Here is a 12,970-nt window from a genome sequence, read left to right on the forward strand (position 1 = left end):
CCAGTGTTCTAAGGCACTGCATCTCAGTGCAGTCCCTGGTTCGAATCCAGGCTGCATCACATCTGGCCGTGATTGGGAGTTCCATAGGGCTGCGCACAATTGGTCGGGTTTGGCCGGGGTAGGCCGTCATTGTAAATAGGAATTTGTTCTTCAAATCAAATTTGATTGGTCACATGGTAAGCAGATGTTAATGCGAGTGTAGCGAAATGCTTGTTCCTAAGGATTCGGAAGCGAGGCGACAATCTATGTCGGCGCCACCTTGCTCTTAACTGACTTGCCAAGTTAAATAAAGGTTAAATAAAAAAATATTAACATTAACATACACTTATGTTCTTCTTAACAGAATAGCTAGTGTTTTTTGGTTTTCAGATCAATTTAATTGGCTATTTTGGTTAATGGCCTATGTGCCCTGGCAGACCTTGGCCTTGCCCCAAATGGCCTTGCCCCTAAAATCACTCACATATTATATATATATATATATATATATAAAATTATCTCACACACACACACAGCTAGAATGCTGTTTCAACCAATCAGCGTTCAAGACCCAAACTACTATAATATAACATATAGAACGTGTATACAGTGCATTCCCAAAGTATTGACTTTTTCCACATTCTGTTACCTTACAGCCTTAATCTAAAATGCTTTTCCTCCCATCAATCTTCACCCAATACTGTATGATGACAAAGCAAAAACAGGTTTTCAGATATTTGTTTTGATAATGTATAAAAAAAAAAAAAAAACTATCACAATTACATAAGTATTCAGATCCTTTGTTATGAGACTCGAAAATGTATACATGTTCTATGTTCTAAAAACCTGTTTTTCGCTTTGTCATTATGGGGTATTGTGTGTAGATCGATGAGAAATGTTTTATTAAATCCATTTTAGAATAAGGCTCTAATGTAACAGAATGTGGAAAAAGTCAAGGGGTCTAAATACTTTCCAAATGCAGTGTACATACTTGACATAAGCAAAGAGTTGAGATATCAGGCGATGATAATCAGGCTGCTGTTCTCCCTCCCCCCACCAGGTGACGCTGCTGAAGTACGGCGTCCACGAGGCCATCTTCGCCATGCTGCCCTCGCTCATGAACAAGGACGGGTTGCTGGTGGCCAATGGAAAGGGCTTTGTGACCCGGGAGTTCCTGCGCAGCCTGCGGCGCCCCTTCAGTGAGATCATGGAGCCCAAGTTTGAGTTTGCGGTCAAGTTCAACGCCCTGGAGCTGGATGACAGTGACCTGGCCCTGTTCGTGGCCGCCATCATCCTCTGTGGAGGTATGTGCTGATTCTATACTGGTGCTACCGGGAAAACTCATTACTGTATTACAACAATACACTGTCCTAATAACCCTAACCCCTCTACTATCATCACAAGCTGAGGTTAGTGCTAAAATATACGTTTGTTTTCTACCAGTTGACAGATACTTACCTCCCTCTTCCCATCCTTTCCCTCTCTCTCCTCCTGTCAGACCGTCCGGGGCTGATAAACATCAAGCAGGTGGAGGAGATTCAGGACAACATCCTGCAGGCCCTGGACCAGCACCTGCTGGCCAACCACACTGACTCAAAGTACCTTTTCCCCAAGCTGCTCAACAAGATGGCTGACCTGCGCCAGCTGGTAACTGAGAACGCCATGCTGGTCCAGAAGATCAAGAAGACAGAGTCCGAGACCTCGCTGCACCCGCTGCTGCAGGAGATCTACAAGGACATGTACTGACTGAACTGATTTAGCTTCCGAGTACAGCGGCAGTGTTCACTCACTCCTGGTTTCTGGGATTGGGAGTCACAGGGAGTGCATGTTTTTGTTCCAGCCCATCATTAACACACTATTCACCTCATCAGCCAATCAACCACGACCTTGATCAGTTGAATCATGTGTGTCAGCGTTTATTCTGACGTCTCAATAAAATAATGAGGAAACCGCTGGCTGGTGGGAGTTATAACTACGTATATGTAGCTGCACACTCTTGTTCAGATGCAATTGATTTATTATAAATCACCGTAGTTTGGGCAGCAAGTTGCCTTCATCAGGGTCTCTTGACTGTACGAATGACATGTACTGACCTGGAATGGAGCAAGAGACTGATGGGAGACATACAGAGTAACATACACCCTACCACATATTAAACGTGTGTGAGTGTTTGGGCTCCCGAAATAGAAGGTGATTTGTGCTGTTTCAAGTGGATGCTGTTGTATAGCAGGCTTTTAACTGTGGTTGGACAGGACTGATGCAGTTGAAGGGCTTGTAGTGTCCTGCTCTGAACGTGGTGAAGGTGCAGTGTCGAGGTATTCATTTCCAGGAGAATACCAAACAGCTCATCAACCAACGCCACAACAAAACCAAGACTCCTCTTTTCCCCCTAAATGTTACAAGGATGATCAGCGTTGCTCTTTTTATACAACAGATTTTTGTAGTCTCCCGATGCGCATTGTTTTTTACAACGGTCAACACATTCTTAACCCTGCGGTTCAGGGTCATTACCAGACTTTGTTCTGCCATTGTTTGTGTTACAAACTTCCTGAGAAGCCATGATGCTGATATTCAGGAAAATGCTGGTTCTGATTGCCTGTACAAATGAGGGTTGTCGGCAACCATAGGTGTCCCCTGACCGTCCGTCCCTACCATCCCATCCTAAGGCCATAACACTGGGATAAGCTATCACCAAACCCCCCTTAGTTCTCCTTTCCACATATGTATAAATTCACACCCCTCAACCTCCCACTGATCTAATCATAGAACGGTTTGGATTTGTTTGATAACTCAGTCCCGGGTTCGAAGAACCTCCCTTCTGTGCTAGTGAACAAAATCCATCGTCACACCCCCAGAGAATGTGTGATAGTAGGAGCTGTGATTTTGTGTATGCCTTTTATATATGAATCTCCTCCATTTGAGGTCCACCCCCAGCCCTTCTCCTCCTGTTAGACCAGGAAGCACACCCAGTCCAGTCAGTCTCACTTTTCAATGGACACGTACATTTATAGATTCTTACAACATCCTAACCTCAATACCTTTTATGTTTTCTTTTGTGTACAACTGATGGGTCTAAAACCATGGGATGATGCTGTGTTGTCATACTGTGAAGGAGAACCTGATCACAGTGTCTGTATAAGACATTTTGAATGCCTGATTTTACTTAAGTTTACTTAATTATGTATAATTGAAGTATGGTATGTATATATTTTTTTCAGCCAGGTGGTGTTCGGTTAACTGCGCACAGTCGACAAGCCAAACTCTAACAGTACTTTTCTCATATGAGCTTCCCGCTTTCTTTCTTTTCCTCTCTTCTTATTATTCCGCTAAGTATGGTGCTATCGATTTGGCCAGCTATCGCTCCCTCGCGCAGTCTAACTTCTGGCAGGGAATGACCCGTTCATAATACTTAGAGAAAAATGGATCCGTCTCCCTTGGTTCCTTCCTATCGCTTTCACTTCTTCACTGATCTCAAAAGGCCTGGTCAAATGAAAGCAATACAGCAAACGCTTCTGTAGTGCTTCCACCATATAGATTGTACCCATCTAGATCATGATCAATTGAAGGGAGTGAGTGAGCATTTGAAGAGTTGAAATACATGGCAACGGTCAAGAAATTACTTCTAGAAAATTACTTCTAGACAAGCCATCAGAATTCAGAGATGTATGGCAGCAGGGGGACCAATCTAAATTGCCATGAGAGGAAAAAGGTTTATCCTCATTCTTTTAGGTCAGCCAATTATGGTAACTGATGAAAAACTGCACTTCCTACTGTACATAGCAATTATGTAAATGATATGCAAAACAATGTATGTTTCTGTTTTTATTATTTTCTATATTGTGACATTAAAATTGCAAAAAAAAGTTTATTCTAGCACGAGTAAGAGGAGGACATGATATATGTGACTCCTTGCCTATACAGTAGAGAGGTTACAGATATCTCTTGAATAAGCGCTTTATTTCTGCTCACAGGGAGTTGATAAAGCACAAATGAGTGATCTGATGCTCACCTAACTGCAGAAACCGTTGAGACAATGATAATAATAAAGTGACAGTGGTGAACCACCTGTTCTGGTTAGAGTGCTGTATCCACTTGGAGTCAGTGTACCCTGGGGCGGATGGGGGGGGTCCTTTCTCTCCCTGTACTCATCTTTCTTTAATTCTCTTACATTCTTCCTTTCTCTCAGTATGAATTTTCCTGCTTTTATTTTCCTGCTTTTTTTCTGGTGCCCCTAGAAATGTCATTGTCACGGACCGCCTGTGGTTAGTTATAATTACACATTTGATGTTACTGACTAGAACAAGTTACAATGAAATGTCAGCAAAGTAGTACTACTGCATGAGAAAAAAGCTAAATTGTGTACATTTTTCTTTGAAAATCAATTGTTTTGTCTAATGGTTTTATTTCTGCATACAAATGTATGAGCACAACAGCACAGGTCTGAAATATTCTACGGTCTATCACAGCAATACTGTGCATTTCCCCCTATTTAACATCTGTATAAACACCTGGTGTTAACCGTCTGAGGGAAAGTATAGGATTTCTACCTTTTGGTATAGAACTTCCTATAAATGATTGATTAAAAAACATTGGTTAATACTTTTGATGTCTTCTGCTTTCTTCTTACTTGTTCGACTATATGTGATGTTCTCGTTTTCAATTATTGGATAAAATCTCATATGTTAAATGTTTGACACCTGTTTATATCGTAACGTCAAGGAACATCAACCTAAAAAAGTGTCTCTGGTCAAAAGTAGTGCACTTTATAAGTTCTAGTGCATGTGTGAGAGCAAGATAAATAAAACCAATCCTCTACAACGGGATGGGTCAGGTCTGTGTTTATCGACTGTCATGTGTTGGACAGCCTGGCGGGCCCCTGGCTTCCTTCCTGAGACAGCGTTTCCTTTGAGGTGTGTGTGTGTGAACCCAGAGACATGCGTCTCAACAATCACACCCCAGAGACCTCGCTGACCCTCCAGCCGTTGTTTTTCACGGACAGGCTTGGCTCAGGCTGCGGTATCCAGCCTACATACAGATCAGTTAGGGTTAGGGTTAACTTGAATGGAGCCCACCGAGGGGGCGTCTGGGTGGACCACTACATACAGTGTCACTGAACCCTAACCTGACATCAGACTGTTATAGCCCCCCACTGCATTTGAATGGGAATAGGAATGTGAGACTGTAAAAGTTAGTGCATAAGCACTTAGTTTACAGGCATTGTGACAATTGTGGGGTGTTATGATTGATGATAGACATGGCTTATGTGTTAACACAAGTCTCTCATCAATTCGCTTGTCGCTGTAGCCTAAGGGCATCAGTCTTACCAGTGTAGCGTCCCCTGTTCTCTACTTTGTCTTATAAATGGACATTGGATTTTATAAAAGATCACATGGGCAAGGCAAGTCACAGTTCAGTAATAAATATCTCATTGTGCCTCCAATGCCACATGACTAAATACTTTATTTGTTCTTTTATGTCTTTGAAAGTCTAAGATACTGAACGAAAAAATACTATTTATAGGGCTTATGTATAGTATTTTCACATGCTTTAGCTAGCATATTGTTATTGCAAGTGATATACATGTCTAAATCCATATATTGATTTCATAAAATAGGCTAGACGAGAGAAACTACAAAAATGGCCGTCCCTGGAATCGCAGAATTTACGTCACGGAAATACGTCTATAACTTGCGACGGACTGCCCCTGCTTTCTTCTTTTCAATGCTTTGTCGCGTGAGAGCAGTACCGTCAATATGAGGTGAGAGGAAATCACAAGTTAAAAAAAACAAGAAGTCAGACATGTTATATTGTTGTCAGTCATCAGTTTAAGACTTACTAACTCCGCAGTATAACCGTGTTCACTTTGAACCTCATGAGCAGTGTGTGGAGTGTAGTTACAGTAGTTAACTTCTGCCATAGTGCAACTAGCTTGAATGCTAACACTACGGTCAAATCCACATCCATCTAACATGAAATCGTAATCGTTTATGTTCCGAACTGAATTAAGTAGTGTCGTACGTAACTGGACATGGTTAATGTTGTAATAGTTGTGATTTGTACATTTTACTGGCTTTTATAAGTACTCGATTGTCTACCGGTTTGTCGACTACTATCGGGAACCTGCTATGGCGTCAAGTCAGTTCAGTGGAATGGGGGGGCGCTAATATTAATTAATTAGTCATTTGGCAAAACATTTATGTATAATTATGTACACTGACATTGGCATTCTGACTCAATTACATTTTGTGTTTAATTACAGCAAGGTATCCAGGGATATGCTTTATGAGGTGGTCAAGGAGGTCCAGGCGGGATCTCTTGCCAAGCCACGCAAGTAAGACCCTTTCTCTAGTGTATCATTAGCAACTTTTGCACGTTGGTTTGGCCATTTTAATAAAATAATGCATGTTATGTCACAATCCCTAATTTAGGTAAATCTCAGTGATGATCTTGATTGGTGTGCTTTGTCTTCCTAAAGGTTCACAGAGTCTGTAGAGCTCCAGATCAGCTTGAAGAACTACGATCCCCAGAAGGACAAGCGTTTCTCTGGCACAGTCAGGTTTGGCCTCTTTCCTGTATCACCCATCCTTCTGCCTGTCTGCCCCGTTTAGTCCTGAATGTGAACGGGCCTGGTTCGGCCCCTTGATCTGGACATTAAAATCTCACTGGCTCAAACCCAGTCCTCTATGCACGCTCAAGATCCACACTTATCTAGTAATGTACAATCTCTGACACACTCACTCATACAGAAACTAAATTCCAATAGCAGGGCTGTTGTGGGACGTATGGTGCAGAAGTGTTCTGGGTAGTCTGACTGAACCTCGCCTTGTGGGAGGGAACCAGCGGACGGACCCCTACCCTGGGTCTTAAAACATGAGGGGAGGCAAGGGGGGGGGTCTTTGTGCCCACACTCGAGCTGACCATTTTAGGTAATGGTGTTGCTGGTGCAGTCCAGAAGAGAAGCTGGTCTGTGGTTCTGGTAAGACTACAGAGTACTCTTCTCTGGTACAAGTCGTCCCTCTGGGTTTGGATCTCATCCATTTTGGGGAGTCAATGGATGGCAATGTTGAAGGGTGGAAGTGACTATTGTCTAGTCAGGAAGTATATAAGCTAGTGGTGTAACGTTAAGGATTTAGGTTTGGGGAAGGATTGGGTAAAGTTAGATTTAGCCTTTTACTGCAGTCGACTAAATCAGGGTCAAAGTGATTTTTGGTAGTCTTAAACAAATTACATTAAAAAAATGGACATAAGTATACACCTCACATATGTTTTATGGGCATAAAAAGACATGTACCATGTCAGATATATTTAATCTATTCAATTTTGATTTTGCATCCCAATATTACACTTTATATACATCACAGAAGACTGAAATATAATAACTGTTTGATGTAGAAACACTGGATTCTTGTCTTTTTTTAATGTCTTTATTAATGTTAAAATTAGGAAAAATATTAACATTCCAGCCATGAGGCCAGAGGGCAGTTTTGGTCATTGACTGCAGGAAAGGGCTACGGGTTAGAATCTCTTTAGTTGCGTGTCCATTCTTTTTATTTTTTTTATATATATATTTTTTTTTTAATTTTGTCCCCTTTTCTCCCCAATTTTCGTGGTATCCAATCGCTAGTAATTACTATCTTGTCCCATCGCTACAACTCCCGTACGGGCTCGGGAGAGACGAAGGTCGAAAGCCATGCGTCTTCCGAAGCACAACCCAACCAAGCCGCACTGCTTCTTAACACAGCGCGCCTCCAACCCGGAAGCCAGCCGCACCAATGTGTCGGAGGAAACACCGTGCACCCGCCCCCCTCGGTTAGCGCGCACTGCGCCCGGCCCGCCACAGGAGTCGCTGGAGCGCGATGGCCTAACCCGGACGACGCTAAGCCAATTGTGCGTCGTCCCACGGACCTCCCGGTCGCGGCCGGCTGCGACAGCCTGGGCGCGAACCCAGAGACTCTGGTGGCGCAGCTAGCACTGCGATGCAGTGCTCTAGACCACTGCGCCACCCGGGAGGCCCCTGTTGCGTGTCCATTCTAGCATGGCCATATGGTGAAGCCCCTGCGTTATGTGGTTTGAGCTTTACTGGTGTGCCATATGGTTGTCAACTGTTCTGAATTGCCCCTATAGACTGAAGACCACCCCCAGGCCCAAGTTCTCTGTGTGCATCCTGGGAGACCAGCAGCATTGTGACGAGGCCAAGGCTGCAGAGCTGCCCCACATGGACATTGAGGCCCTCAAGAAACTCAACAAGAACAAGAAAATGGTCAAGAAACTGGGTGAGTGGTGCTTCAAGTCATTTCCAGATAGTCCATCTTATGATCTGTCTAGATCTTGCTACTGTTTATCCGCATTTAAATGAGTCTTACATTTCCCCTGTCCTGAAGGTCTGGGTCTTGATAGTTCTGTTCTTGACTCTAATCTCTGCCCGAACAGCCAAGAAGTATGATGCCTTTCTGGCCTCGGAATCGCTGATCAAACAGATCCCTCGTATCCTGGGGCCTGGGCTCAACAAGGCTGGCAAATTCCCCTCCCTGCTCACCCACAACGAGAACCTCAACGTCAAGGTTGATGAGGTCAAATCCACCATCAAGTTCCAGATGAAGAAGGTATGAATCGGTCTGGTGCCAGATATGTAGTTTTATTGCAGATGTTACATGATGGATACATGCAGTCTGTAGGATCAATGCATTTATGTATCTGCCTGTTCATTTACATTTTAGCATTTAGCAGACACTCTTAACCTTAATTGCTCCTGTAAGTCACTCTGGATAAGTGCCTTGCTGAAGGGCACATCGACAGATTATTTACCTATTCGTCTCGCGGATTCAAAACAGCGACCTTTCGGTTACTGACCCAATGCTCTTAACCGCTAGGCTACCTGCCAGTGTAACATGACCCAATCTCCTCGCCACTCTATTTAAGGTGCTGTGTCTGGCAGTGGCTGTGGGTCACGTGAAGATGTCCGAGGAGGAGCTGGTCTACAACATCCACTTGGCAGTTAACTTCCTGGTGTCTCTGCTGAAGAAGAACTGGCAGAATGTCCGTGCCCTCTACGTCAAAAGCACCATGGGAAAGCCTCAGCGCCTCTACTAGAGGACCAAACTGCTTTTACTACCAATAAAAGGACATAAAAAACATCTCCTCGCTTTGTGGGTATTCTTGTTGTCCCATACTACGTTGTGTAGTGCTGGTCATCCTCTGAGGGATCAGAGACGTTTGATATTAAAAACAAAATATTTACCAGCCTGTTTTTGGAAGTAGCACAATGTCTACAGATTGCATGCATTTATATTAAATGTCAGACATATTCCGTTTCTAAAGGGGGCAAATTGGCTCAATCGAGACTCAAGGTACAGATTCACAGAAAATCTGCCCCAGTCTCTACGGAAGCTAGTAAGTGAAATTGATGGGAGTGGCCAACATGACAAGCGGTTGGAGGGGGATAGCAATTTTTTGGTCACATGGTCAAATCTAATGCAGACCTAAATTAATTTTCCCTGAAAGTGATATTTGGTTTGAAGTCTGCATGGCTGACAATTTCAATTTGTCAGTTCTTGGTTGCCATTCTGCTTCAGATGGGCTTAGTGGGCCCTCAAAATTAACAGGTGTTGAGGCTGAGCAGGGTAAGGGTCATGAAGAAATGGTCCTTAAAACAGGGTCCATGTAGTCAGCAAAAATGTGTACCACTATTAAAATGCATGCACAATCACTTCTAATGTAAGCAAACAGTCCCCTGATGTTCCTGCCTGTTTGCCTCAATAGCAGAGCACAGGAGGTTGCTGTGACAATACGATTATCTTGTCTTCTCCTCTACTCGGTGATACTGGAGAGCATAGAGCTGAGTCACAGAGTAAGAACTGTCCTTCAATGCATACAGTGCATTTGGAAAGTATTTAGACCCCTTCCCTTTATCCACATTTTGTTACATTACAGCCTTACTCTAAAATTGACAAAATAAAAATTGTCCTCAATCTACACACAATACCCCATAATGATGAAGCAAAAACGTTTTAGATTTGTTTTCAAACGTATTCAAAATAAACACCTTAACAAGTATTCAGACCCTTTACTCTAAGACTCAAAATTGAGCTCAGGTGCATCCTGTTTCCATTGATCATCCTTGATGTTTCTACAATTTGATTGGAGTCCACCTGTGGTAAATTCAATTGATTGAACATGATTTGGAAAGGCACACCTGTCTATATAAGGTCCCACAGTTGACAGTGCATGCCAGAGAAAAAACCAAGCCATGGAAAGGCACACCTGTCTATATAAGGTCCCACAGTTGACAGTGCATGCCAGAGAAAAAACCAAGCCATGGAATTGTCCGTAGAGCTCCGAGACAGGATTGTGTTGAGGCACAGACCTGGGGATGGGTACCAAACAAATTCTGCGGCATTGAATATCCTCAAGAACACAGTGATCTCCATCATTCTTAAATGGAAGAAGTTTGGAACCACCAAGACTCTTACTAGAGCTGGCTGTCCGGCCAAACTGAGCAATCGGGGGAGAAGGGCCTTGGTCAGGGAGGTGACCAAGAACCCAATGGTCACTCTGACAGCGTTCCAGAGTTCCTCTGTGGAGAAGGGAGAATGTTCCAGAAGGATAACCATCATTGTAGCACTTCACCAATTAGGACTTTATGGCAGAGTGGCCAGATGGAAGCCACTCCTCAGTAAAAGGCACATGACAGCCCGCTTGGAGTTTGCCAGAAGGCATCTAAAGGACTCTCAGACCATGAGAAACAAGTTTCTCTGGTCTGATGAAACCAGGATTGAACTCTTTGGCCTGAATGCCAAGCTTTAATTCTGGAGGAAACCAGGCATTGCTTATCACCTGGCCAATACCATCCCTACGGTGAAGCATCATGGTGGCAGCATCATGCTGAGGGGATGTTTTTCAGCGTCAGAGACTGGGAGACTAGTCAGGGCCGAGCGAAAGATGAATGGAGCAATGTACAGAGGGATCCTTGATGAAAACCTGGCTCAGGACCTCAGACTGGGGCGAAGGTTCACCTTCCAACAGGACAACGACCCTAAGCACACAGCCAAGACAACGCAGGAGTGGCTTCGGGACAAGTCTCTGAATGTCGCTGAGGGGACCAGCCAGAGCCCGGACTTGAACCCGATCAAACATCTCTGGAGAGACCTGAAAATAACTGTGCCTCGACGTTCCCCATCCAACCTGACAGAGCTTGAGAGGATCTGCAGAGAAGAATGGGAGAAACTCCCCAAATACAGGTGTGCCAAGCTTGTAGCGTCATACCCAAGAAGACTCAAGGCTGTAATCGCTGCCAAAGGTGCTTCAACAAAGTACTGAGTACATAAATGTGATATTTAAGTTTTTTTTTATATACATTTGCCAACATTTCTAAACCTGTTTTTGCTTTGTCATTGATGGGGGGGGGGGGGACTATTAAACAATTTTAGAATAAGGCTGTAACGTAACAACATTTGGAAAAACAATAATGGGCTCTGAATACTTTCTGTATGCACTTTATATTATCATCCTTCTGCCTCTGACTGCTGTCCAATAGCATAACCCCCCCCTAGGCACTTCATTGAGATCTAAAAGGATGTATTAGTTATGTATGGTTAAAGACCAACCAGTACCTCTGAATGGCTTGGTGCAATTTGCCATAATGTTTACACCAATCTAATCCTTTCAGCTCCACTCAAGTAGCTATAGGCATTCAAGTTGATTTGGAGTTGGATGTGTGAAGGGGAGAATGAGTGAGCTCTGACATCGCAACCATGAGCATATTCATTATGTGGATTCTGTTAAACTGAAGCAAACGGAACAAAACGGGAAGGGACCTACCTGAATTTGTCAAATAAAAACTCTTGTTTTAACTGGTAAGGAAAGGAGGAAGACTGTTTGGAAGTTTGTTTAGTCTAGCATTCTAGCTTCAGGTGAAGTTCACTCTTGTATGAGTGAGCAAGAGTTCACTCAAACAAGTGTGCATGTGTTTTGGGGTTGAGGGTGGTCCCTAATCTGTCTTTATCACCAGCTCTTGGATGCATACCCTCTAGAAAACCATGACTCCCCCATTGGTGTGAGGGAACAGAGCTGGTGGGAATTCAAACAGCTGTCAGGGGAGCTTTAAAAAGCCAATATAGGGAAAAGTGAATGAGGAGGGAGAGAAGGAGAACAGGGAAGAAGAGCGAGGAAGGAGTGTGGGCTGCATCACTAGACCGGAATTTTCACTGTGCTCAGTAGCTCCTGAAAAACAAGACATCCTTGGACACCACGGGCCTCACTACACCGGTAAGATAATAATGGTGTCCCATCATATTCAAAATGGCCGTGCAACTGTTTTTGGCAGTTTAGTAGATTGTATTAAGATATCTAACACTGTTTCAAATTGAACTAGTTGGTTTTTTGAGACTCAAAGTTTTTAGTTCTATGTTGGATTATTTTGTGACCACTTTGGTCTGTGTCTTCTGTGTCTAAATAATGGAATGTCTATAGGCCTATACATATTTGGCTGAATCTCTGTCATTTCACAACTACCACAGCCCTCAATAACTAAATATGGATGTTTCCCTTTTGTTTATACATAAAATGTAGCTCCAAAGTAAATAGAGGGAGAATAAAAGTTGACTTCAGTGTGTAACTATGCTGCTTTTTGGAATTGTTTTAAACTTAGAGAAGAGAACAGTTAAAGAAGAGCATCACCTTCTTAGTGAAACAGTGACTGGTCTATTGAATAAATGTTTTAAAAGGATAAACAATAGTACCAGTCAAAAGTATGGACACACCTACTCATTCAAGGGTTTTTCTTTATTTTTACAATTTTCTACATTGTAGAATAATAGTGAAGCCATCAAAACTATGAAATAACACATATGGAATCATGTAGTAATAAAAAAAAGTGTTAAACAAATTCAAATATATTTTAGATTCTTCAAAGTAGTCTCCCTTTGCCTAGATGACAGCTTTGCACACTGTTGGCATTCTCTCAACCAGCTTCATAAGGAATGCTTTTCCAACAGTC

The 12,970-nt window shown here is 43.1% G+C and overlaps 2 protein-coding genes across 4 annotated transcripts in view; both read left to right on the plus strand.

Moving 5' to 3' along the window:
• The window catches only part of LOC120065343 (peroxisome proliferator-activated receptor delta-like), a 46,207-nt gene extending 41,632 nt beyond the window's left edge, over positions 1-4,575 (plus strand). For all 3 annotated transcript variants that reach the window (XM_039016264.1, XM_039016263.1, XM_039016262.1), the window contains exons 7-8: positions 1,037-1,280; positions 1,475-4,575. In XM_039016264.1, the coding sequence (XP_038872192.1) occupies positions 1,037-1,280; positions 1,475-1,722 (492 nt within the window). In that variant the 3' untranslated portion in view covers positions 1,723-4,575. The remainder of the gene's footprint in view (positions 1-1,036; positions 1,281-1,474) is intronic.
• A 1,071-nt stretch (positions 4,576-5,646) lies between these two features.
• LOC120065344 (60S ribosomal protein L10a) lies at positions 5,647-9,110 on the plus strand. Its single transcript, XM_039016265.1, has 6 exons — positions 5,647-5,734; positions 6,236-6,307; positions 6,452-6,532; positions 8,101-8,249; positions 8,407-8,579; positions 8,896-9,110. Exons 1-6 carry the CDS (start codon positions 5,730-5,732, stop codon positions 9,064-9,066), a joined length of 651 nt encoding a protein of 216 aa, XP_038872193.1. The 5' UTR covers positions 5,647-5,729; the 3' UTR covers positions 9,067-9,110.
• Positions 9,111-12,970: the final 3,860 nt, after the last annotated feature.

Source organism: Salvelinus namaycush, chromosome 20, assembly GCF_016432855.1.
Source record: "Salvelinus namaycush isolate Seneca chromosome 20, SaNama_1.0, whole genome shotgun sequence".
NCBI lineage: Eukaryota > Metazoa > Chordata > Actinopteri > Salmoniformes > Salmonidae > Salvelinus > Salvelinus namaycush.